Source organism: Pseudophryne corroboree, chromosome 1 (assembly GCF_028390025.1).
Source record: "Pseudophryne corroboree isolate aPseCor3 chromosome 1, aPseCor3.hap2, whole genome shotgun sequence".
Taxonomy (NCBI): Eukaryota; Metazoa; Chordata; class Amphibia; order Anura; family Myobatrachidae; genus Pseudophryne; species Pseudophryne corroboree.
The window spans coordinates 97028152-97054217 of NC_086444.1; the positions used below are offsets into that span (position 1 = coordinate 97028152).

The 26066-nt window shown below is 47.3% G+C and overlaps 2 protein-coding genes across 6 annotated transcripts in view; one reads left to right on the forward strand and one right to left on the reverse strand.

The window, feature by feature from the left end:
- The window catches only part of CCDC152 (coiled-coil domain containing 152), a 273215-nt gene extending 271053 nt beyond the window's left edge, over nt 1–2162 (forward strand). For all 5 annotated transcript variants that reach the window (XM_063961607.1, XM_063961616.1, XM_063961637.1 and 2 more), the window contains one exon: nt 1–2162. In XM_063961607.1, coding sequence (XP_063817677.1) covers nt 1–123 — 123 coding nt within the window. In that variant the 3' untranslated portion in view covers nt 124–2162.
- On the reverse strand, nt 1367–21617 carry SELENOP (selenoprotein P). Its single transcript, XM_063961582.1, has 5 exons — nt 21513–21617; nt 16877–17092; nt 15983–16195; nt 12126–12243; nt 1367–3314 (listed from the first exon to the last, which is right to left on the reverse strand). The coding sequence occupies exons 2-5, from the start codon at nt 17077–17079 to the stop codon at nt 2967–2969; spliced, it is 882 nt and encodes a 293-aa protein (XP_063817652.1). The 5' UTR covers nt 17080–17092; nt 21513–21617; the 3' UTR covers nt 1367–2966.
- Between the last annotated feature and the right edge of the window lie 4449 nt (nt 21618–26066).

The following is a 26066-nucleotide window of genomic DNA, read 5'->3' on the forward strand; positions in this document are numbered from 1 at the left end:
AAACTTCAACATTTGCAGGAAGAAAAGAACAAGGAGATTGAAATTCTCCGCAACACAATTAAGGATTTAGAGAGACGGCTCGGCGGTGGTTTAGATTCCCGTCTGAAGAGGAGGCGTTTCTAAGGACTGTCGTGCAGATAAACAATACTGACCAGCACACATACAGTATGTAAAGTGGCATCGCTAGTGTGGGTGTCACCCCCAGTCCTGGACTTCTTGTGCACGCCGAAGTTGTGTGCATCTGCGGATGTGACTTCGTGTCTGCGAAGCCAATCTCCTTGTGTATGACATTCTGGCGTGTCACGCCCTCATTTTTGTCATACTGTGGGCTTAATCAGCTGTTGGGCAACTACCCACTTCTCCTTGCTGCTTGGTGACGCCATCCAAGGGCGTGACACCAAAATAGCAGAGCAGCTCTGTTTTGGTGTCACCCCCTCAGATGGTGTCATCCAATGTGGGCCGCACCCCCCTAGTGATGCCACTGCATATGTATATCTGAAAGGTTTGCCCCATGGAAGACCCTTAGAATGCATTTACAAGTAGAACGCCTATATTTATCATTTTATAATGACAACCTGTACAGTTGCTTAGCACCATACCTGTGACTTCCATAGTATGAGAAATACACAGAATCCTTTATAGCGTTGACAGTGGATCTGATTCAAAGGCCAGGAATGGCAAGAGGAAGGGGAGTGGGTTATAGATAACCTGGTGCTCTGTAGGGGACTGTGAATGTACGGGAAGCATAACAATGCCCCCTGGTGTATGCACTGGGGAAGGGGATACGGTCATTAGGTCGACCACACTTAGGTCGACAGTCATTAGGTCGACATGCCGTTTTCAGTGTTTTTCTTTAACTTTTTCATACTGTACGATCCACGTGGACTACTATTGGGAATAGTAACCTGTGCCGAGTGCAGCGGGGGACACGGTGCACTAATAGGGGTTCCTCGTCACTTTACGAAGAAAACTACACCAAAAAAAGTTAAAAAAACTCATGTCGACCTAATGACCACGTCGAGCTAGTGACCAAGTCGGCCTAATGCATGTTGACTAACAGTGGTCGACCTAATGACCCATACCCCTGGGGTAGGGTCAGGGCAACGCCTGCCGTAGCTGCTCCTAGGCCAAAGTCTCCTAAGCCCTGTCTATGGCTGCCATGGGTACCCCAGCTGTGAAAACAAGGATAGAATATCTAGAACTGCCGTAGTCCTGGGTTTGGCATGGCGCAGAGGTAATGGTTCTAAGCTCATCATTCAGGAAAGAAATAAGTGCAGAATTCAGGCGTCTTGCATTGAAGTTAGCATTATTTCTCTTCCCCCTTTACGAGTACTTACTGTATAAACACAGGACAAGGACACCAAAGTATATTGAAACTTTTATTGTGCTTATTTTGAGATGCTAAACATTTCCATCCGTCCACTGACACTTGCAACATTCCTGCTTCACAGCAGTGCTATAAAAGTTAGTTCAGGTTGACTAGGAGTTGATTTCCCTATAAACCTTCATTGATTCACAACGTCTGCTGTTACAACAAGAGACTGAACAAACCTGCTAATATCTCAAAACATATAGTATTTAGAATGTGAAATAGGTACAGTAACAAACTAACAAAAAAGTAATGTTAATATTCAACTTCTGCACAAGAACAGTAGTTACACTAAGAATTAAAAACATGTTGGGGTTATATTAAAGAAGCAACTTCTCGTCAGGTTTGAGCTCAAAATTTAAAACGGCAATAATGTTAAATACAAAACACGGCAGGAATTGCACCTAGTGCTGCTTTAAATTTTGAGCTCAAACCTGGCGAGAAGAGGCGTCTTGCAAAAATCTACAGCATTGTTAATATACCCCGTTGTTGTCAATAGATTTTTGGTTAGTTACAAAGTTAGAGCAAAGAAGCAGTGTTCCCTGGAGTGCTGAAACTAACGTTGACTACGAAAATAAAGGTTTCTAAAAAAAAAAATAACGAGATGAAGTACGGGTAAAAAGCTGGATCTCTTCTCTAGTTCCCTATCCTGTTATGACTGCGAGTATCAAACAGAAGCCCCTATTTTGTAGTTTTTGCTCCGGCCTTCATTAATGCAACCACAATTCAAAGAGGTGAACGAGAGAGGCAAAATACTTGAGCTGCATTCACGTGTTGTAGGATGGTAAGGGGCTTAGATGTCAGGCCCGTGGGGTTAATCAGGTTGATGCCTCGGAGTCAGGCAGCTAGCTGCACTGCAGGTCACTGCTCTCCTCCGTGGCACCAAACAGCGTAACCCGCTGATCTCAGGAGACAGAAATACCGCACAGTGTTCAGAATATGCATCCCTCTAAATCAGGCAAGGGCAGCTTGTGACTCTTCAGCTGGTGTGGAACTACAAGTCCCAGCATGTCTTGCCAGACTTGTGGTTCCACAGCAGCTGGAGAGCCACAGGCTGACGAGTCTGTTCTAGATCACTGATTTTTATATTAATGTTCTGGCAGATGTTACTGGGATGTTCTGGTGGATGGTATTAATGTTACGCTGTCTTATTTATAGACAGTAAATCAGGTTTGTCACAGCACTGGTGGCTTTACTGCCGGGGATGCATATCAGGAGCACTGACATGTAATATTTTAGCAGCTTACTGATGAAGCTTTCACAGTTCCTGTCACTGTCAGTTACTCTTCTCCTTTGATCATTCTCAAGCAACACGGTGCTCTGTTTCTGAGGGGAGCTTGTCATCAGGCTGGCCCGCACTTGCTGTGTGTCATGCAGCCTGGGACAGACGTCACTGTCAGGTTTCCTTGAGGGTGTCCGACAGCAGTTCCTGTCACGTGCAGGAAGCTGGGAGACCCCGGGTACACTGTCAGGTGATGCCGTTCCGTGCCGTCTCAAAGGACAGCTGTCTGCAATGTCAGCATCAGCTGTTTGAAGCCTTGCCCGACTCCTCTTCCCAATCTCAGAGGAAGTGCTTCTTTCAGGCCTTGGCCTTTTGTCAGAGTTTGCTGTCTAGAGCTGGGGTGTCACCCTCTCTAGGTGGAACAAAGACAACTTCTCCCTGAGGTATACCTCCCACCCTTTCGCCCAACTCAGTACGCTCAGCTAGCCCACTGCGCTGACTATGGCAATCTTCCCCGCGGTGGTGATGCTTTCTGTGGCCATGTGGTCTGTTAGGTTCCTCCATGGCGGCCTCCTCTTTCTGCTCACTGCGTCCATGACTCTTGTGCTTATGGTGATGGTGCTTATGATGGTGACGGGGATGTTTCTTTGTCTCTGCCAGCTCTTCACCGGGATTGTCCTGCGTTGGCAACTCCTTTGAGATCTTGCATATGTCATCAGTAATCTAGAAAAATGTTAATTATTAGAAGGGCAGTAAACACAATTATTATGGGTGTTATTAGCCTTCAGATGGTTTGTACATGTCATCCAGCAACTTTTACTAAATATACTACTTTATCTTTTGCTGTTTTCATGTATAATTGCTCATTTATTTTGTTGCCCATGGAGATGACACAGATCTGAGGTGTGCTGTGCAGTGGATGCAACTAAGCCCATAGAGTAGTTTTCTGTTGTGTCCAAGGGCAGCATAAACAAAAAAAATAAGAATTTACTTACCGATAATTCTATTTCTCATAGTCCGTAGTGGATGCTGGGAACTCCGTAAGGACCATGGGGAATAGCGGCTCCGCAGGAGACTGGGCACAAAAAGTAAAAGCTTTAGACTAGCTGGTGTGCACTGGCTCCTCCCCCTATGACCCTCCTCCAAGCCTCAGTTAAGATACTGTGCCCGGACGAGCGTACATAATAAGGAAGGATCTTGAATCCCGGGTAAGACTCATACCAGCCACACCAATCACACCGTACAACTCGTGATCTGAACCCAGTTAACAGTATGATAACCGTAGGAGCCTCTGAAAAGATGGCTTCCAACAATAAACAACCCGATTTGTTTGTAACAATAACTATATACAAGTATTGCAGACAATCCGCACTTGGGATGGGCGCCCAGCATCCACTACGGACTATGAGAAATAGAATTATCGGTAAGTAAATTCTTATTTTCTCTGACGTCCTAGTGGATGCTGGGAACTCCGTAAGGACCATGGGGATTATACCAAAGCTCCCAAACGGGCGGGAGAGTGCGGATGACTCTGCAGCACCGAATGAGAGAACTCCAGGTCCTCCTCAGCCAGGGTATCAAATTTGTAGAATTTAGCAAACGTGTTTGCCCCTGACCAAGTAGCTGCTCGGCAAAGTTGTAAAGCCGAGACCCCTCGGGCAGCCGCCCAAGATGAGCCCACCTTCCTTGTGGAATGGGCTTTTACAGATTTTGGCTGTGGCAGGCCTGCCACAGAATGTGCAAGTTGAATTGTACTACAAATCCAACGAGCAATCGTCTGCTTAGAAGCAGGAGCACCCAGCTTGTTGGGTGCATACAGTATAAACAGCGAGTCAGATTTTCTGACTCCAGCCGTCCTGGAAACATATATTTTCAGGGCCCTGACTACGTCCAGCAACTTGGAGTCCTCCAAGTCCCTAGTAGCCACAGGTACCACAATAGGTTGATTCATGTGAAACGCTGAAACCACCTTAGGGAGAAATTGAGGACGAGTCCTCAATTCCGCCCTATCCGAATGAAATATCAGGTAAGGGCTTTTATAGGATAAAGCCGCCAATTCTGATACGCGCCTGGCTGAAGCCAGGGCCAACAGCATTACCACTTTCCATGTGAGATATTTCAATTCCACTGTGGCAAGTGGTTCAAACCAATGTGATTTTAGGAACCCTAAAACTACATTGAGATCCCAAGGTGCCACTGGAGGCACAAAAGGAGGCTGTATATGCAGTACCCCTTTGACAAACGTCTGAACTTCAGGCACTGAAGCCAGTTCTTTCTGGAAGAAGATCGACAGGGCCGAAATTTGAACCTTAATGGATCCTAATTTTAGGCCCATAGACAATCCTGCTTGCAGGAAATGTAGGAAACGACCCAGTTGAAATTCCTCCGTAGGGGCCTTCTTGGCCTCACACCACGCAACATATTTTCGCCAAATGCGATGATAATGTTTTGCAGTTACATCCTTCCTGGCCTTGATCAGGGTAGGGATGACTTCATCTGGAATGCCTTTTTCCTTCAGGATCCGGCGTTCAACCGCCATGCCGTCAAACGCAGCCGCGGTAAGTCTTGGAACAGACAAGGTCCCTGCTGGAGCAGGTCCTTCCTTAGAGGTAGAGGCCACGGGTCCTCCGTGAGCATCTCTTGCAGCTCCGGGTACCAAGTTCTTCTTGGCCAATCCGGAGCCACGAGTATCGTTCTTACTCCTCTCCTTCTTATGATTCTCAGTACTTTTGGTATGAGAGGAAGAGGAGGGAACACATATACCGACTGGAACACCCACGGAGTTACCAGAGCGTCCACCGCTATTGCCTGAGGGTCCCTTGACCTGGCGCAATATCTGTCCAGTTTCTTGTTGAGACGGGACGCCATCATGTCCACCTTTGGTTTTTCCCAACGGTTTACAATCACTTGGAAGACTTCTGGATGAAGTCCCCACTCCCCCGGGTGGAGGTCGTGTCTGCTGAGGAAGTCTGCTTCCCAGTTGTCCACTCCCGGAATGAACACTGCTGACAGTGCTATCACATGATTTTCCGCCCAGCGGAGAATCCTTGCAGCTTCTGCCATTGCCCTCCTGCTTCTTGTGCCGCCCTGTCTGTTTACGTGGGCGACAGCCGTGATGTTGTCCGACTGGATCAATACCGGTTGACCCTGAAGCAGAGGCCTTGCTTGACTTAGTGCATTGTAAATGGCCCTTAGCTCTAGGATATTTATGTGAAGAGACGTTTCCATGCTTGACCACAAGCCCTGGAAATTTCTTCCCTGTGTGACTGCTCCCCAGCCTCTCAGGCTGGCATCCGTGGTTACCAGCATCCAATCCTGAATGCCGAATCTGCGGCCCTCTAGAAGATGAGCCTTCTGTAACCACCACAGGAGAGATACCCTTGTCCTTGGAGATAGGGTTATCCGCTGATGCATCTGAAGATGCGATCCGAACCATTTGTCCAGCAGATCCCACTGAAAAGTTCTTGCATGGAATCTTCCGAATGGAATCGCTTCGTAAGAAGCCACCATTTTTCCCAGGACTCTCGTGCACTGATGCACTGACACTTGTCCTGGTTTTAGGAGGTTCCTGACTAGCTCGGATAACTCCCTGGCCTTCTCCTCCGGGAGAAACACCTTTTTCTGGACTGTGTCCAGAATCATCCCTAGGAACAGTAGACGTGTTGTTGGAATCAGCTGTGATTTTGGGATATTTAGAATCCACCCGTGCTGACGTAGCACTACCTGAGATAGTGCTACTCCGACCTCTAACTGTTCCCTGGACCTTGCCCTTATCAGGAGATCGTCCAAGTAAGGGATAATTAATACGCCTTTTCTTCGAAGAAGAATCATCATTTCGGCCATTACCTTGGTAAAGACCCGTGGTGCCGTGGACAATCCAAACGGCAGCGTCTGAAACTGATAATGACAGTTTTGTATCACAAACCTGAGGTACCCTTGGTGAGAAGGGTAGATTGGGACATGGAGATAAGCATCCTTGATGTCTAGAGATACCATATAGTCCCCTTCTTCCAGGTTCGCTATCACTGCTCTGAGTGACTCCATCTTGAATTTGAACCTTTTTATGTAAGTGTTCAAAGATTTTAGATTTAAAATTGGTCTCACCGAGCCGTCCGGCTTCGGTACCACAAACAGCGTGGAATAATACCCCTTTCCCTGTTGTAGGAGGGGTACCTTGATTATCACCTGCTGGGAATACAGCTTGTGAATAGCTTCCAATACTGCCTCCCTGTCGGAGGGAGACGTTGGTAGAGCAGACTTCAGGAACCGGCGAGGGGGAGACGTCTCGAATTCCAATTTGTACCCCTGTGATACTACCTGCAGGATCCAGGGGTCCACTTGCGAGTGAGCCCACTGCGCGCTGAAATTCTTGAGACGGCCCCCCACCGTGCCCGAGTCTGCTTGCAGAGCCCCAGCGTCATGCTGAGGACTTGGCAGAAGCGGGGGAGGGCTTCTGCTCCTGGGAAGAGGCTGCATGGTGCAGTCTTTTTCCCCTTCCTCTGCCCCGGGGCAGGAACGAGCTGCCTTTTTCCCTCTTGCCCTTATAGGGACGAAAGGACTGGGTTTGAAAAGACGGTGTCTTTTTCTGCTGAAAGGTGACCTGGGGTAAAAAGGTGGATTTTCCAGCCGTTGCTGTGGCCACCAGGTCCGATAGACCGACCCCAAATAACTCCTCCCCTTTATACGGCAATACTTCCATATGTCGTTTGGAATCCGCATCACCTGACCACTGTCGCGTCCATAACGTTCTTCTGGCAGAAATGGACATCGCACTTACTCTAGATGCCAGGGTGCAAATATCCCTCTGTGCATCTCGCATATATAGTAATGCATCCTTTAAATGCTCTATAGTTAATAATATACTGTCCCTATCCAGGGTATCAATATTTTCAGTCAGGGAATCCGACCAAGCCACTCCAGCGCTGCACATCCAGACTGAGGCAATCGCTGGTCGCAGTATAACACCGGTATGTGTGTATATACCTTTTAAGATATTTTCCAGCCTTCTATCAGCTGGTTCCTTGAGAGCGGCCGTATCAGGAGACGGTAACGCCACTTGTTTTGATAAGCGTGTGAGCGCCTTATCTACCCTAGGGGGTGTTTCCCAACGTGCCCTAACCTCTGGCGGGAAAGGGTATAATGCCAATAATTTATTAGAAATCAGCAGTTTTTTATCGGGGGAAACCCACGCTTTATCACACACCTCATTTAATTCATCTGACTCAGGAAAAACCACTGGTAGTTTTTTCACACCCCACATAATACCCTTTTTTGTGGTACTTGTAGTGTCAGAAATGTTCAATGCCTCCGTCATTGCCGTGATCATGTAACGTGTGGCCCTACTGGACATTACGTTTGTCTCGTCACCGTCGACACTGGATTCAGTATCCGTGTCAGGGTCTGTGTCGACCATCTGAGGTAACGGGCGTTTTAGCGCCCCTGACGGTGTCTGAGACGCCTGAACAGGCACTAATTGATTTGTCGGCTGTCTCATGTCATCAACAGTTTTTTGCAAAGTGCTGACATTGTCACGTAATTCTTTAATTACTACCATCCAGTCAGGTGTCGACTCCCTAGGGGGTGACATCACTAACACAGGCAATTGCTCTGCTTCCACATCATTTTCCTCCTCATACATGTCGACACAATCGTACCGACACCCAGCACACACACAGGGAATGCTCTGATAGAGGACAGGACCCCACTAGCCCTTTGGGGAGACAGAGGGAGAGTTTGCCAGCACACACCAGAGCGCTATATATATACAGGGATAACCTTATATAAGTGTTACTCCCTGTTATAGCTGCTGTATTTGTATATTAGCTGCCAATAGTGCCCCCCTCTCTGTTTTACCCTGTTTCTGTAGTGCAGGACTGCAGGGGAGAGTCAGGGAGCCGTCCTTCCAGCGGAGCTGTGAAAGAAAATGGCGCTTGTGTGCTGAGGAGAAAGGCTCCGCCCCCTTCATGGCGGCCTTTTCTCACGCTTTTTTCAGGAAACTGGCAGGGGATAAATGCATCCATATAGCCCAGGAGCTATATGTGATGCATTTTTTTTAGCCATATAAGGTTTTTATATCGTTTTTATTGCGTCTCAGGGCGCTCCCCCCCAGCGCCCTGCACCCTCAGTGACCGGAGTGTGAAGTGTGCTGAGAGCAATGGCGCACAGCTGCAGTGCTGTGCGCTACCTTATTTGAAGACAGGAACGTCTTCTGCCGCCGCTTTCTCCGGACCTCTTCGCTCTTCTGGCTCTGTAAGGGGGCCGGCGGCGCGGCTCCGGGACCCATCCAGGCTGAACCTGTGATCGTCCCTCTGGAGCTAATGTCCAGTAGCCAAGAAGCCCAATCCACTCTGCAGTCAGGTGAGTTCGCTTCTTCTCCCCTTAGTCCCTCGATGCAGTGAGCCTGTTGCCAGCAGGACTCACTGAAAATAAAAAACCTATTTAAACTTTTACTTCTAAGCAGCTCAGGAGAGCCACCTAGCATGCACCCTTCTCGTTCGGGCACAAAAATCTAACTGAGGCTTGGAGGAGGGTCATAGGGGGAGGAGCCAGTGCACACCAGCTAGTCTAAAGCTTTTACTTTTTGTGCCCAGTCTCCTGCGGAGCCGCTATTCCCCATGGTCCTTACGGAGTTCCCAGCATCCACTAGGACGTCAGAGAAACTATGATTATATAAAGATTTGGCTGTAAATCATTAATAGATCCAGAAAAACAAAGCAATTAGTTCTGGTTTAGGGAGAACAAGTATTAGCCAATAAACCGGTCATCTGAAAGCTGAATGCCCCTTAATTAGATCACTGTCACGAGTCTTAAGAAGAGTAGGTGTAAAGAGGTTATCTGTGTTTATATGGTTAGCGGAACAATAGAATGTTGATGAAAGGTGTCAGGTTGCCTTGTTTTTATGGAGTCTAAAGGCCTGTATTCACGGGCAGATCTAGGGAGAGATGTGTGCGGAGCGAAAACCGCTCAGCACACATCTCACCCCCCACTCAGCACAGCGCGATATGTGCTGAGCGTGCGGGGGAGGGAGGGGGCACTCATATCACCCAGTTGGTGAAATGAGCGACCTGCTAGATTGAGCCTACATGCAGGCCAATCTAGCACCAGCGATAGCGCTGCGCGGGGCTGCGCATCGCTATCGCTGTAGGGGGTACACACGGAGCGATCATGCTTAAAATCTAAGCAATCTAGTCAGATTGCTTAGATTATTGCTCCGTGAGTACCCCCCTTAAGGGTCTATTCAGACCTGATCGCTCCCTAGAGTTTTTTTGCACTGCTGCGAGCAGATAGTAGCCGCGCACTGGGGAGTGTATTTTTGCTTTGCAAGTGTGCAATCGCATGTGCAGCCGGGCGGTACAAAAAATATTTGTGCAGTTTCTGAGTTGCCCAGGACTTACTCAGCCGCTGCGATCACTTCAGCCTGTCCGGGACCGGAACTGACGTCAGACACCCGCCCTGCAAGCGCTTGGACACGTCTGCGTTTTTCCAAACACTCCCTGAAAATGGTCAGTTGACACCCACAAATGCCTTCTTCCTGTCAATATCCTTGTGATCGGCTGTGCGAAAGGATTCTTCATTAAACCCATCGCACAGCAACGATCCGCTTTGTATCCATGCGACAAGACTGCGCATTGCGGTGCATATGCACACGCAGTTCTGACCTGACCAGTGAAAAAAGCTAGCGTGCGAACAGGTCTGAATGACCCCATATGTACTAAGCCTTGGGGTAGGATTTATTGAAGTCCAAGTTCGGCGGCTGTGTGGGATGCCGAGTGAACTCAGATTTTTTTTTTTTTTTTAAAGTGACAATCATTTACTGTACAAGGCATGGTTTAGGCCTGTAAATAACTGCCCCTTTTAAAAAAGTCCAAGTTCGGCCGGCATCCTGCACGGCTGCTGAACTTGGACTTCCTTACATCCCGCCCTTGGAGAGAAAAGTGGATGAAGATAAAGTATCTTCCAACCAGCTCCTAACTGTAATTTTTAAAACACAGCCTGTAACATGGCAGTTAGGAGCTGATTGGCTGGTACTTTATCTCAGTCCAAAGTACCATGGTCCTGGGCCTGCCAAGCAAGTGCAGCATGTCCAAAATGGTGTCCAACAGCGACACACAGTAGTGGATCTTGCCACGGGCAAGCAGGACTTTTGCCCGGGGCACCGCCTTCCGGAGGGCGCAGGGCGCCATCCGGAGGGCGCTGCACCAGGGCAAGATCCGCTGCTGCTGTGTGCCCCCCGCTGCCCGCCTGCTGCCGCTGTGAAGGGAAACTAGACGCGTACGTGTCTAGTTTCCCTTCGTGGAGAGGTCCTTTGCTGTGCGGTGCGCGATGACGTCATCGTGCACTGCACATCATTTCAGTCTGTACAGGGGGCGTAAATGACCACGCCCCCTGTACGAAGCCACGCCCCTATTGCCGCCCGGGGCGCTCAGAGCGCCAGAACCGGCCCTGGCGACACACCACTGTGAAATGCATATATGGGAGCTTAAATTGACATTGTGGCCTCATCATTTTTGTACCGGGGCATGACATTACTCATGGTGGCCCTATATCTGCAGTACTACTCCCACTCTTCTGTAAACAGGCAGAGTAACATTACAGGCCACATGCAGAGCAAGTGTCAGTCAGAGGCTTCACAGTTATGGAAAAATACTTTTTTTGCTTTTTAAAAAGGTTCAAAAGAACAAATGTAAAATTATATCAGTTTCTTAAGTGGAACTCTATACTGAATCCTAAATGTGCAGTAATCCAAGCCTTACTGTCTAGGGCAGTCAATTCAAAGTACAGTATATGTCAGCATACAACAGAGGGGCGGGTGTGGCATAGAAGATCTACAGTCATTAGGTCCATCCCATAAGGGCAACAGACACAAGGTTGACATGGACAAATGTCAACATATGAAAGGTCGACACTGGAAAAGGTCAACAGGTACAAAAGGTCGACACAACTTCTTTTTTTCATTTTTGGGGTTAGTGTGGATAGTTTTGGCATCTGGGACCACCAATTGGTGAAATACGTCCCTTCACGGGCTTGCTTCACTCGCCACATTTTGGGCATGGTTTTTCGCTTCGCTCGCAAGAAGGTCGCTAAAGGTTAAGATTTGTGACATGGATAGTCAAGGAAGATAAAAGTAAAAAAAAAATCCACAAAAACATTTGTCGACCATGTGAAGCTGTTGACCAGTGTCAACCTTTCACATGTCATCCTTTTGTCCATGTCGACTTTTTGTATGTTGACCATATGGGGCTGACCTAATGACTGTTGACCTGATGTATGTCGACCAATAGTCTGGATCCTCAGAGGAGCATACATGCAAAATAATAATAAAGGCTTCTCTATGTGATTGGAATCCAACACTATATTGCAGTATTTAATGTTTGCATAAAATAACTCCCAGAAACTGGGTTACCTTATTTAATATAGTAAAAAAAAAAATCCATAACATTTTTCTTAACCTTAACTTCTCTAGAAATAATTTCCTTCAACATAACCTCATAATACAGACATGAGATCTCATCTACAGAGGAGCCGTTTCATTACCTGGTGTTTGCACTCGGCACACGGACTGTCACAGTACACTGACTTTATTGCATCCTCAACATAATTGAATTGCAAGAATGCAAAAGGGAGTACGATGTGTTTAACCAGTCGCCCACATCTAAAAAAAATAAAGAAAACAGTAAAATTACAGTTCTGACAGATATTATTTATAGAAGAGAAGGCACACAGCATGTGAATACAACAGAGCTGGGGGAAAAATATTTAGGTAGAAACTCCATCGCCCACTGTGAATTATTCAGAATTTATGAACTATTGTACAACAAAATAATTACAAGTTCACAATAGTTATTATTCTTTATTTAACACAGAATGTAAGTAAGAGAAGGAAAGGCACATGAGGGGAGACGGACCTGCTCTTGCGAGCTTACAATCTAAAAGGTGAAGGGCTGACAGACCGAGGTGACACAGAAGGGGCAGAAAGGGGTGGTAGTCATGTGACCGCCGGTCGGCTGACCGACAGTCACATGACCTCCTCCGTGAGCCCGACGGCTCACTATCCCGATGGTCGGCATGCCGACCAACAGGTACTATTTCCACTCGTGGGTGTCCACGACACCCATAGAGTGGGAATAGAACCCGTGGCGACCGCAGGTCGCCACCGAGCCCGCAAGGGGCTTGCTGCACTCGCCCCTCCCCGCCGGGATCCCGGCGTCGGTATGCTGCCGGGATCCCGGCGTCGGTAAGGTGACCGGCGGTCAGGAGACCGCCGGTCACCCGTACTAAACCCGGCAGAAAGTGAGCGTAGACAAGAGGGTTAGGAGGAGAGTTGGCTGGGTTTGGTGAAGAAGGGGGTCTTGTGAGCCCATTTGAAGTTTTGTAGAGAGGTGGACAATCGGATGGGGAGAGGTAGAGAATTCCAGAGATAGGGAGCAGCACATGCAAAATACTGTAGGCAGTAGCGGATCTTGCCACGTGCAAGCAGGACTTTTGCCCGGGGCGCCTCCTTCCAGAGGGCGCCGGCGCCATCCGGAGGGCGCCGCACCATGGCAAGATCCGCTGCTGCTGTGGTGCCCCCGCTGCCGCTGCCCTGTGAAGGGAAACTAGACGCTATGCGTCTAGTTTCCCTTCGTGGGCTGCCCGCTGTGAAGGGAAACTAGACGCTACGCGTCTAGTTTCCCTTCCTGGAGTGGACCTTAACTGTATTGATGTGCAGTGCGCGTTGACGTCATCGCGCACCGCACAGCAAAGGTCCTCTCCACGAAGGGAACTAGACGCTTAGCGTCTAGTTTTCCTTCGTGGAGAGGACCTTTGCTGTGCGGTGCGCGATGACGTCATCGCGCACCGCACATCCTACTACAGTACAGGGGGTTAACTGACCACGCCCCCTGCATGAAGCCACGCCCCCCAATGCCGCCCGGGGTGCAAGAAGCCCCGGAACCGGCCCTGACTGTAGGTAGGATTGGGAGGAGGTATTCAGTTGGAAAGAGATGCGACATGCATTAGCAGAGTGAAGAGGACGGGATGGGAGTGTAAGATTAGTGTGTTAGGGCTTTGTGAGTGTGAGAAGCTTGAATTGGATTCTGAATGGGAAGGGTAGCCAGTGAAGGTCCTGTAAGAGAAGGGAGGTGGAAGTAGTACATTTGGTGAGGGAGATGAGATGGGCAGCAGCATTGGAGTAGAGAGAAGCATTTGACAGGTAGGCCAGATAGGAGGAGATTACAGAAATCCAATCTGGAGAAGACTAGTGAGTGGATGAGTGTCTTAGTAACATCCTGGGTGAGAAAGGGTCTGATCGTGGAGATGGTTTTGAGATGGAAATGGCAGGTTTGTGAGAGGTGCTGAATGCGTGGTTTGAAGGAGAGGGAGAAGTCAAGGATTACTCCAAGACAGCAAACGGGGGCTAGAGGCCATAGTAGTGCCATCAATAGATAATGAGATTGTAGGAGGTGAGGTTATGCAGGAGGGAAGATGATCAGCTCAGTCTTAGACATGTTAAGTTTAAGAAAGTACTGTGACATCCAGGAAGATATAGCAGAGAGACAGTTGGAGATACGAGAGCAGGGGAGAGGTCAGGGGAGGAAAGGTAGATTTGAGTATCATTAGCATAGAGATGATACTGAAAGTCAAAAAAGCTAATGACCTCACCTAATGAGGATGTGTAGAGAGAGAAAAGGAGAGGCCTAAGAATAGAACCTTGGGGGGCACCTATTGGTAGAGGAAGTGGGGTGGAGGTGGAGTCATGAGAGGAGACAGAGAAGGAACGGTCAGAAAGGTAGGAGGATGGCCTGGAGAGGGCAGTATCACGCAGATCAAGGGAGTGAAGGATTTGCAAGAGGAGAGGGTGGTCCACAGTGTCAAATGCAGCAGGGATGTCAAGAATAAGCAGAAAGTAGTGGCCCTTGGATTTAGGAGCAAGGAGGTCATTGCAGACTTTCGTCAGGGCAGTTTCAGTGGAGTGGATGGAAACCAGACTGTAATGGGTCAAGCAGTGAGTAGGAGGAAAGAAAGGCAGTAAGGCGGTTGTACACAATATGTTCTGATTCAAGAGTATTTATCAATAAACAGACTCAAAACCGCAAGAACAAATACATTAACACATACTTAGCACCAAACGCTACATGTTGAACTTATACGCTGTATTTGCATGTAATGTATTCTCATTTACATTTTCAGCAAGCATGGAAAAAAAATGTAACCCAGCATCACTGAGTGATGGCCTAGTACAGTAAGTCTCTAGGATGCCAAGTTTATGATGGGCTTCTAGGCCAGGTAGAGGCTCTCAGAGATTCTACCTTACTGTAACAAGATATATGATGCATGAATGACAAAGATATTAAAAATGTGTTTATGCTATTCTATTAGTAATTGCAAATACATAGGTTTTCATTATATGATGCAAGTCATATATTTAGTAATTAGGTTTACCATACTATCCCTTTAAACTGGGCCACTCATGAATTACGCAGGTTCTGTGGCTGGCTGACGTCAAGCCTGCATTTCACTTAGTTTTAATCAACCTCAGAACCTGTGTAATCCATGAGTGTCCCAGTTTAAAGGGATAGTATGGGAAGCCTATGGAGAATGGTCACTTGCATCAAAATCCCAGTAGATTGGAACAAAACAAACAGGATGGAAATTCCTGTTGGACAATCATTTTACCAGCCCATATGAGATATGAACATGTACAATGGGGTCCCGCTTAGCCCACCTACTGGTCAGGAAATACTAATCAAACGAAATGTATTTTACTGTATATGAATCATGCTAATGCTGACCTTATCTATAACATATAATAGAGATATAGTAACCCTGCTGTAAAATAGAACTACAGTATATTAGAGGCCCCTGAGTGGTTCTGGGACCATATAAAATGACAATCCTAGTGGAACCTTCTCACACTGGGTCATTTGCCACAAATAACATTACAACTCGCTGAATATAAGGTTGTATATTACAGGGGTGACTCCAACACTCTGCAACTGGGTTCGGTATGTATTACCGGCGGACAGGATGCCGGCTGTCCATTTCCCGACAGCGGCATCACCGGTCGCTAGAATGCCGTCAGCGGGGCGACCGCTAAGAGTCCCCTTGCGGGCTTGCTGCACTCACCACGCTGCGGGCTTGGTGGCTCGCTACAGGATCTATTTCCACTCTATGGGTGATGCGGACACCCAAGAGTGGGAATAGCCCTGCGCTAGGATTCCGGCTGGCGGCATTGTCAGCTGGTGGGATTACGAAGCCAGTATCCTGAACGCCGGGATCCCGACCGCCGGCAAATTGACTGCATCTCGATGACCTCACTACTTCCTACTCAGGCCAAGTGCAAGGCTACAGGACAGTTACAGGACTCATATCAAGTGTAATACATAATATTGCAGCTCAGTGTCATTACACACCTATCGTAAATGAGAAAATCATTTTTGCTTCCTTTCAGTAGACTCCAGACATCCGGCTGTCCCTCCTCTTGCTGATACACAGGAATGTGCTCAGAGACCCTAGATCGCAGGTCACTGTATTTTGCCCGTGAACGTTCATCTTGATGATTGACGACAATGAAGGAAACATCGATGTAACTTTCATTTTCCAGCTTCAACCGCAGCTCATCCAAACTGAAATAACCAATAACCAGCACATTAGAAAAGAAATGGCGGACAGGGCCTCAGCTTTCACTCTCTGCTGGAAGACTGTTATATGTCCTAGGTACATTGGGGTTGATGCAGAGACATGACCGGGTCTAGTGACACCCGGTGCGTACTCTATATACCCCCCCCCACCTACAAAAAGGGGGTGTGATCTAATACAAAGGGGGCATGGTCTTTTGGGGAAAACTGATGACATCCCTCCAGGGACTTGCAGAGCATCCCTGGGCGATCCCCGGAGGCTAGTGCCAGCACTAGCAGTCCCTCCTCCATGATAGCGCTGCAGGAGAATGTTATACTGACACTGCAGAAGAGCCGGCATTTTGGTGTCACGTTACCTGGCATCCTCTGACCCCCATAGTGATGCCACTGTATCAAGCAGTCTCTGAACAGAAGATAGATGGCGCAGAAAGAGCAAGACACCGAGAGAGGGGGTGTGGGAAGAAGAGGTGGGCACTGTGTTTATAGATGAAGATATAGTTCAGCAACTGGAATGGGTAAGGACGGATTTGTAGACAGTTGTGTCCATCCTCAACCTTGCCTCGATGCATTCACACGCATAGTGGCAGCGACTATACGCACTCGCTTGTGTATAATCGGGGGTGCGCATGCACTATTTATTAGCTATGGACAGCGGGAAAGCTGACCCACCTGGAAGCCTGCAGGAGGCATAGGTATCAGCTGGCTTGGAGAAGAGCCACAACCGTAACAGATCCGACTGAATCCAGCATGGGATCCAGCGCTCCTATCTTCCATGGTGGCGGCTTTGTGCAAAGCGTGCGGTGACCCTGGCCCTCTGCCCCTCCCCAAGGGAGAAGACAGAGAGCCAGGGCAAGTGCAAAGCCCTTCCACATGGTTGGGCTTCACCTGCAAAGAAACAAACACATTGTTATAATAACAGCATAGAAACCGTGGAACTCAATGACAGCAACACGCCCTGCGCTTTCACTCTTGGGGGGAGATTCAAATGTTTGAAAAGTCGGTTGGGTGTCTGTTTTTTCCTGTCTATTAGATAGGAAAAAACAGACTCCCAACTGACTTTTCAAACATTTGAATCTCCCCCTTGGCATTGCTCCCACTGCTGGAAATAAAGACAAGGGGAATTCTACAGTAAGTGAGAGAAATACAAACCCACTGGCATCATGGTTCACAGGTAAGACTGGGGATTATTATTGTTATTCAGCACAGCCTCTACTCAGGTAACATATTAATCTGTTCCCTCTACACCTGCTTTGGTTATATCCTCTCTTTGGTAGAAATGATATCGCAGGCATAATGTCAACACATTATAGAGCACAGCCTGTTCCTTCCTGCAAGAACCTGACCCAAGTGATATTGGCCCCTGTCCAACTTACAGGGAGAATCATGTTTACCAATAGCTTCACTGGCAGAGCCCTTTCCCTGCAAATACTGTATATTCTCAATAGCAGTCTTTGTCTTTTTATCAATGCCTTTATTTGTCCCTTCTCTGGCAAGAAGAATAATGTGTTGCAAGTAAGACAGTACGTAGCGACATAGGGGCCGATTCAGACCTGATCGATGCTGTGCATTTTCGCACAGCGGGCGATCAGGCACATACTGCGCGTGCATATGCACCGCAATGCGCAGGCGCGTTGCACGGGTACAAAGCGGATTGCCTCTCAGCGATGGGTTTGTGCGACGGATCCGTTCGAACGGGCGATCGCAAGGAGATTGACAGGAAGGGTGGCAACTGACCATTTTCAGGGAGTGTCTGGAAAAACGCAGGCGTGTCCATGCGTTAGCAGGGAGGGTTCCTGACATCAGTTTCGGTCCCGGACCGGCTGAAGTGATCGCAGTGGCTGAGTAAGTCCTGGGCTGCGCAGAGACTGCACAAAATCTGTTTGTGCAGCTCTGCTACACATGCGTTCGCACACTTGCACAGCTAAAATACCATCCCCATGTAGGTGGTGATTATCTGATCGCAGCAGTGCAAAAATCGCTGCCCAGTGATCAGATCTAGATTAGCCCCATAGTACGAATGAAGCTTGCAACGTGTAACAAATATTCACTAATGAGAAAATGTGCTACAGCTTGCATTCTGGAACAACAAAACATACAGTAAAAGAAAAATTAATTATAATATACACGGGTGAGTCACACTATTATGACCACTCCCTACATGTGATGTCGGCAGCGTGTAGCCCAAGAAGTACGTCACGTGTCGTGCGCTGGCTTGGTGGGTAGATAAGGTGTGTGATAGGCCGTCTGCACATATATCACTCGTTGCTGTCATGGGTAAAAGGGGACAATTAGAGTTGAAAAAGGAATGATTATCGGCTTTTGGGCCACGGGCGGCAGTATTTCTGACACAGCGCAGTTTGTGAACTGTGCGCGTGCTGCTGCGGTGACGGTGTATCGTGACTGGACAAATGGCACCATTGCGAATAACTGACGTGGAAACTGCGGAGCACCGCGTGCCATTGATGTGAGAGGTGAATGTCGGCTACAAGGGTGCGTGAGGGCCGACACGCTACATTGGAGCAGCTCACTGTCAAAATGAACCTGTGCCAACCTACCAGCACCTTATTGAGTCACTCCCAGCCCGGCTAGCTGCTGTCCGTGCTGCACACGGTGGTTACTCTGGCTATTACCAGGTGGTCATAATAATGTGACTTGACCGTGTATTCCCATATAAAACATTAGTACAGTACCACAGGACCGTGTAGTAACACAATGATAACTGGCGATAATCACACTGCCAATATAGTACATACTGTACTGTACTTGATTGAGCAGCTTTTATTCTGTGTAACTACTGTACCGGACATTGTAATATCTTCCATTACTTAGGGCAGGGATGGGGAACCTCAGGCCCGTGGCCCATATAAGGTCCGCAAAGCCACGTGATCCGGCTCGGCCAGGCTCACCTAACCGAGGGAGATGCCGGGCGTCTGCTGAGATTTTGTTACCAGCAGGCTCCCGGCTCCTTCCCCTCAGCAGCAGCCTGAGGCAGGAGCTCACTCCTGAGCTCTGGTTCAGGCAGTGTACATGTGCGGCTGTGCAGCGTGGGAGAGATGTCATGACACCTCTCCCATAGTTCTGAGGAGCGGGCGGCCAGGAGGAGGGCAGCGGTCTGGAAGCAGGAGCGGGGCTGGTATTCCTCCCCCCCCCCCTTTAATGTGTGTGTGTAAGCGCTACTACTAGGGAGCATATCTAATGGGGCATACCAACTGACTGGGGGCATATCTAAAGGGGCATAACAACTGACTGGGGACATATCTAATGGGGCATAACAACTGGCTTGGGGCATATCTAATGGGGCATAACAACTGGCTGGGGGCATATCTAATGGGGCATAACAACTGACTGGGGACATATCTAATGGGGCATAACAACTGGCTGGGGGCATATCTAATGGGGCATAACAACTGGCTGGGGGCATATCTAATGGGGCATAACAACTGGCTGGGGGCATATCTAATGGTGCATAACAGCTGGCTGGGGGCATATCTAATGGTGCATAACAGCTGGCTGGGGGCATATCTAATGGGGCATAACAGCTGGCTGGGGGCATATCTAATGGGGCATAACAGCTGGCTGGGGGCATATCTAATGGGGAATATCAAGTGACTGGGGGCATATCTAAAGGGGCATAACAACTGACTGGGGGCATATCTAAAGGGGCATAACAACTGGCTGGGGGCATATCTAATGGGGCATACCAACTGACTGGGGGCATATCTAATAGGGCATAACAACTGACTGGGGGCATATCTAATGGGGCATAACAACTGACTGGGGGCATATCTAATGGGGCATAACAGCTGACTGGGGGCATATCTAATGGGGAATATCAAGTGACGGGGCATATCTAAAGGGGCATAACAACTGGCTGGGGGCATATCTAATGGGGCATAACAACTGACTGGGGGCTTATCTAAAGGGGCATAACAACTGGCTGGGGGCATATCTAATGGGGCATAACAACTGACTGGGGGCATATCTAAAGGGGCATAACAACTGACTGGGGACATATCTAAAGGGGCATAACAACTGACTGGGGACATATCTAATGGGGCATAACAAGTGACTGGGGGCATATCTAATGGGGCATAACAACTGACTGGGGGCTTATCTAAAGGGGCATAACAACTGGCTGGGGGCATATCTAATGGGGCATAACAACTGACTGGGGGCATATCTAATGGGGCATAACAACTGACTGGGGGCATATCTAATGGGGTATAACAACTGACTGGGGGCATATCTAAAGGGGCAATACAACTGACTGGGGGCATATCTAAAGGGGCATAACAACTGACTGGGGGCATATCTAATGGGGCATAACAACTGACTGGGGCATATCTAATGGGGCATAACAACTGACTGTGGGTATATATACGGGGGACATAACTACTGACTGGGGCATATCTAATGGGGCATAACAACTGACTGTGGGTATATATACGGGGGGCATAACTACTGACTGGGGGCATATCTACTGTAGGCAGGCTAATTTTTAAATTGATTATTTTTGTATGGCCCGGAAGGATTTTATAAATATCCAAGTGGCCCTTGGTAGAAAAAAAGGTTCCCCACCGCTGACTGTTCACAATTGCAATTTAAAAAAAATATATGTTATTTTTAAAACCTGAGTTTTAATGTGCTTTTCTGGTAATTATGGCTCCATATCATCAGATTCTATTGGTCTCATTTACTGTATATCATTATTTGCAAAAGAAGCACTACACTCCAGTATTAATACTGTACATATTACCAGAACTGTATAATGTACAGCAATACTTTTATGCAAAAAATAGAGCAATGGAAATGTTATCAGCAAAGTTCTACCAAGAAATAAAAACTTTTTAAGGCTTATCTGGGAAAAGAAACTCGGATATATTTTCTGTTAATACAAGTCTGTGCAATGATACTACCCCTGTTCTGCAGCTGGGGGACCAAGATAAGAGGTTTGCATGCAGTAGATGTTGTTATTACTTGAAGTCAGGATGCAGAAACCTGTACAGCCTCCAGTAATAGGCATTTTTAAGTAACCAGCTCCTGCCATCTAGGATCTGAAACCGTTCATTATGTACAATACAGTGTATTTCCAGCTGCAAGTGTAAAAGGGAACCTGCGGACCTTCCTCAGAACTTTACTAATTCTTGCAGATCCCGAGAGTCGCTATAAAGCCTCAGGATAACGCTTGTAGTTGTTTAAATGATCAAAGTGTAAATCAAGTATTTATACTAGAATCATATATAGCAGTAGCAGCCTTATACACAGATTATGGGAATACAAACAGTATTAACATGCAGATTCTTACACTGTCCTTTGTCCTCTGCAGACTGCGCTGGCTCTACGCAGAATTCTGTCCCTTCCCTATTTATACTGAGCTTGTTTATCAGTCTGCACAGAGACTCAAGGTCCAGGACAGTTTGTGGGACGGTCCTGACACTAAAGCTATTACCTCATAGTTTCCGGGCACAACCTGCTTTCATAAACTTGTGTTGAGATACGTTCCCTATGCAAAAGCTGAATATGTAAAAGGTGTCTCTATGCCGCATGAGGCAAAGAAGATGCATTTATGGTATTGTCCTCCCCCGTAAGAGAATGGATCGCTCCAGTCTGGGTAGGGCGTGCCTCCAACCTTACATTCTTTCTGAGCTGTAGATTTTGGGGAAGAAGAGGCTGCACCTTGCAGCGTTTGCAAACTTACTACTGTTCTCTATTCAATGCAATTTCTATTCTAGTAGCTTTCAGTTACAATAATAAAAATAATAATACTAACAATGATAATAGTAATAATATTATTATTTATATAGCATACCTCCCAACTTTACAGTTCCCTAAAGAGGGACGCGCGTGCTCCCGAAAAGGAGGTGTGGCCTAAGGGAAGGGGCGTGGCTTCACGGAGGACCCGCGCTCGCGAGCCACGCCCCCGTTTTCGTCACTGAGGGGGCATGCCCAGCGCTCTGTGAGCCGCTGGCATGGCCCCTTTCCCTCTGAATCCAGTGAGCTAAGCAGGGCAGCGAGACACAGAGACTCCCAACTGCCTCCCCCACCGCGGGACACTGCGGCCCGCGGGTGGGACAGCGGGACAGTCCCGCGAAAATCGGGACAGTTGGGAGGTATGATATAGCGCTTGTTCTCCAATAGGACTCAAGGCACTTATCAGATAGATTGAACATAATAAAGTACATACTGTAAACAATTAAGTACATAAAAGCTTTTCATAAAATATAGACAGCATGCATATTATAAAGGGACAATTAAGGAAATGCTTGAGTCAGTTTTTGAAGTATTCTAGAGTGGGGGCCTCTGGAACTGTGCGGGGAAGTGAGTTCCATAGAGTCAAAACTGCATGGCTAAAAGCTCGACCCCCAGATGAATTACAGGAGATTCTAGGTACTGCTAAATGTCCTTCATATACAGATCTCAGTAATCGAGCAGGGCAGTATGGAATCAGAAATTGTTTCAGGTACATGTAGGGCTTTAAAATTCAATAAGCCAATCTTGAGGATGATTTGCAGGCAGCGAAGGCAGCCAGCGGAGGGAGTAGAGAATGGGTGTTATGTGGCTGGAACGGGGCTGGTTGGTTAACGGCCTGGCAACTGCGTTTTGTACCAGCTATAAGTGGTGAGCTGGCCTAATGTTTACTGCAGTGATTTCATTTGACAGGAACTCTGATTTCTTCCGGTGATTGTGGATTGATATGCTTCATCATGTTTATTAGTTTTATCTTATCCTCTACCAGGTTCATCTTCATCTGCCTCCATCATCTTTCCAGTCTATGCCCCCTTTTCTTGAGCTCAATAACACTGTTGTCAAACCAGGGAGCTTGACTGTGTGGTTTGCAAAATTGGATATGCACAGGGGTGATATCAATTGTTGCTATCACATCCCTATTATAGTAGTGTACTAGGGAATAGGGATTTTCACAGACACCCAATATCACAGAGATAACCAGATATTGCCCAAGGAGGGATATGACTCCCCAGGCTCTTGCAGCAAATCTGGTTAACTCCATGGGCAAAGATCTAATTTTAGGGGTTGCAATTGGGAACCAAATTAAGTGGTGTTCTGACCAAGTGACTGGGTATATTTTTAGGTCAGAGACTTCTAATCCAATCTGATAGACAAGATCAAAAGTTTGACCAACTTTATGTGTGGCAGAAGAAATAACTTGTGTGAAGTCCAGACCATTCATTGTGCACAGGAGGTTTTGACCAAGGCTTGAGAGCTTATCATCAACCCATTCATTGAAATCCCAGAGGATGAGCCATTTTTGATGCTTTAGAACTAGCACAGCAGCAGTGTCTGCAATTTTTTGTAGAAATATATTTCCATCTCCAGGAGGCTGGTAAACGAGAAATACTCTCAAACTTAATTCTGTCGAACTCCGGGTAGCAATGCACTTAAATGAGTGAGTAGTTTCCATAGGGTGGATCCTAAGTTGAAGTGCTTTTTTAAAGCAGATGGCTACCCCGCCTCCTCTGCAGTTCAGTCTTGGGTTGTGGATGACAGAGTGGTTTTTTTTTGGGGATGACAGCTTCCAAAATTGGTGCTGTTTTTTTTGGGGGATGACAGCTTCCAAAATTGGTGCTGCATTTTCATCTAGCCAAGTCTCTGTAATGTAGGCTAAATCTGAAGGCGTTCTCAGTGGAAAGGTGCAGAGGTTTCAATCCAGTGTGTATGCAGGGATGAAATCCTTTGATTTAGGAGAGATGTCCACGTAGGGCAGCTAAAGGAAAGTCCTTAGATATTGATTATGATTCAGAGGTTAGTTGTGCTGAATTTAAGCTGTGAGGCAGCCATCTTTGGCACCGCTGTATAGAAGTTACTTGAATTCAGCCCATGAGATGTAGAGCAAAATTTGTAAAATGTTACATGATAATTTATTGCAAAAAAAAAAAATGATCTATGGACCATTGAGTGTGAAATACATATATAAATACATATACAGTGTGAAATACATATACATCTGGGGCTTTGATGGGGAAGTTTTGCTCCCTCAGTTGTGGGCCCTAAAGGAACTGAGCCTCCTACACCTATGGCCATGGTCAGATTAACAATGGGGCTGATGGAGCTACAGCTCCAGGCCTCTGCATAATAGGCCCATCATCATGGCAGCATGATTGTCATTTGGCCATAAATAATAACTGTTAAAATTGTTTTTCTAGTTTTCTCACAAAATTATGCATTTTTTCTATGTGTGTGTTTAGGGAGACAGCTGGGCTGAAAATGTACAGGGTGTATATGTCCACATGGCACTGGCCACCCTCCCCTGCTTCTCAGTATAGGCCCTTGATTATTTTCAGGCCCATCTAGTCCTTAATCTGGCCCTACAAGGCAAAACCATGCCTTGTTAACGATTGCCACTTTAAAAGAATGTCAGGGATCGTCCGGCATCCAGCACCTCCGGCACACTCAGACCCTATTACAAATGCCCGCAGGCGTATAAATCAGTGCTGCCCCACTTTGCGCTAACAATCGTGATGCATCAGCCCCTGTAGTATTTCATCTGCAAAGAATTTATGTAAGTCAGTTTATGTCCCTTTTATCAAATGCTTCCTATGTCTGTTTTCCTGCACGTAGAATGTGTACATAAGAGCTGCAAGGTCAGCATTTAGCAACAGCCACAGTCCACGTGATCTGATGTTATGAACTCTGCTGCTCTGTGTTCTGTCTAAAAGTCGTGACATAAGGAAGTGAGCGGAGGAGAAGCCCTCCCCGAATGCTGACAGTATGGACTTGGTAGCCCAAGACAGACTGTGGCATAAAGTATCTGGACCACAAGGGATAGCTCCACAGACATCCCACCCACCCATATTGCAGATTTACAGCACTGCATATCTCAGCATTTCTCAGACAGAGTCTAACTCTTGAATGTCTTCATCTTTAATGATTATTCCGAAGATGACGGACAGCTTCATCTTTGTAACTAACTGATCCATAAGCATCGCCTTGAATGATGCTTAGTTAATGGGCGTTAAATGACTCATACAGCCAGCAATGTACTAATGTCGCTGCTGACTAGGGGGCAACTGGGACCAGGCGGGCAGGGACACAGGTTGGGTTCATGTGACCGACGGTCGGGAGACCGCTGGTTACCATACCGATGCCGGGATCCCGGCTTTTACCTGGCCGGCGGGGGGCGAGCATAACGAAGCCCCTTGCGGGCTCGGTGGCTGGCTGCGCTCTTCACAGGTTCTATTCCCACTCTATGGGTGTCGTGGACACCCACGAGTGGGAATAGTCCCTGTTAGTCGGCATGCCGACTGTCGGGATTGTGAGGGGGCGGGATGCAGGCGTCAGAATTGTGACCGGCGGTCTCCTTTTGGTTGGACATTCACTATGACTATATGTGATGCAGCAGCAGTGGCTCCTACCTTGCTGGAGGAGGGGGGCTGCCATACTGCCGGGTTCCTGCTACCTTGAACTTGCTGTTTGCTGGAGAGGTGGTGATTCTGCACTGGCCTGGGTCAATTTAATTACAATAAATTCTAGAGCCAAATTTGGACAATTTCTATTAATAGATACATTTCCTAAATGTGTCCGCTTGGTGGTGGGCCCTGATTCAGAGAGCTAAATAGAACAATGAAAAAAAAAGAAGACTCTGGTTTGGGCACACTCTGTTATGATAGTCAAAAATATTAATGAGTAATAGAATTAAGACTTTACTTTTATTAATTCTTCACATAAATAAAATTAGCATCCAAACATTAAAAAGCGCTAAAAAAACAGAATATGTTCTGATCCCTCAACATGTGAGGTAATTCCAGATAGGAAAGTATAGATAGATAATGCTACTTCCATCTGGGACGGGTCCCAGCATCTGTACAATGCAGTTCACAGATGCTGGGACCGGTGCATGGGC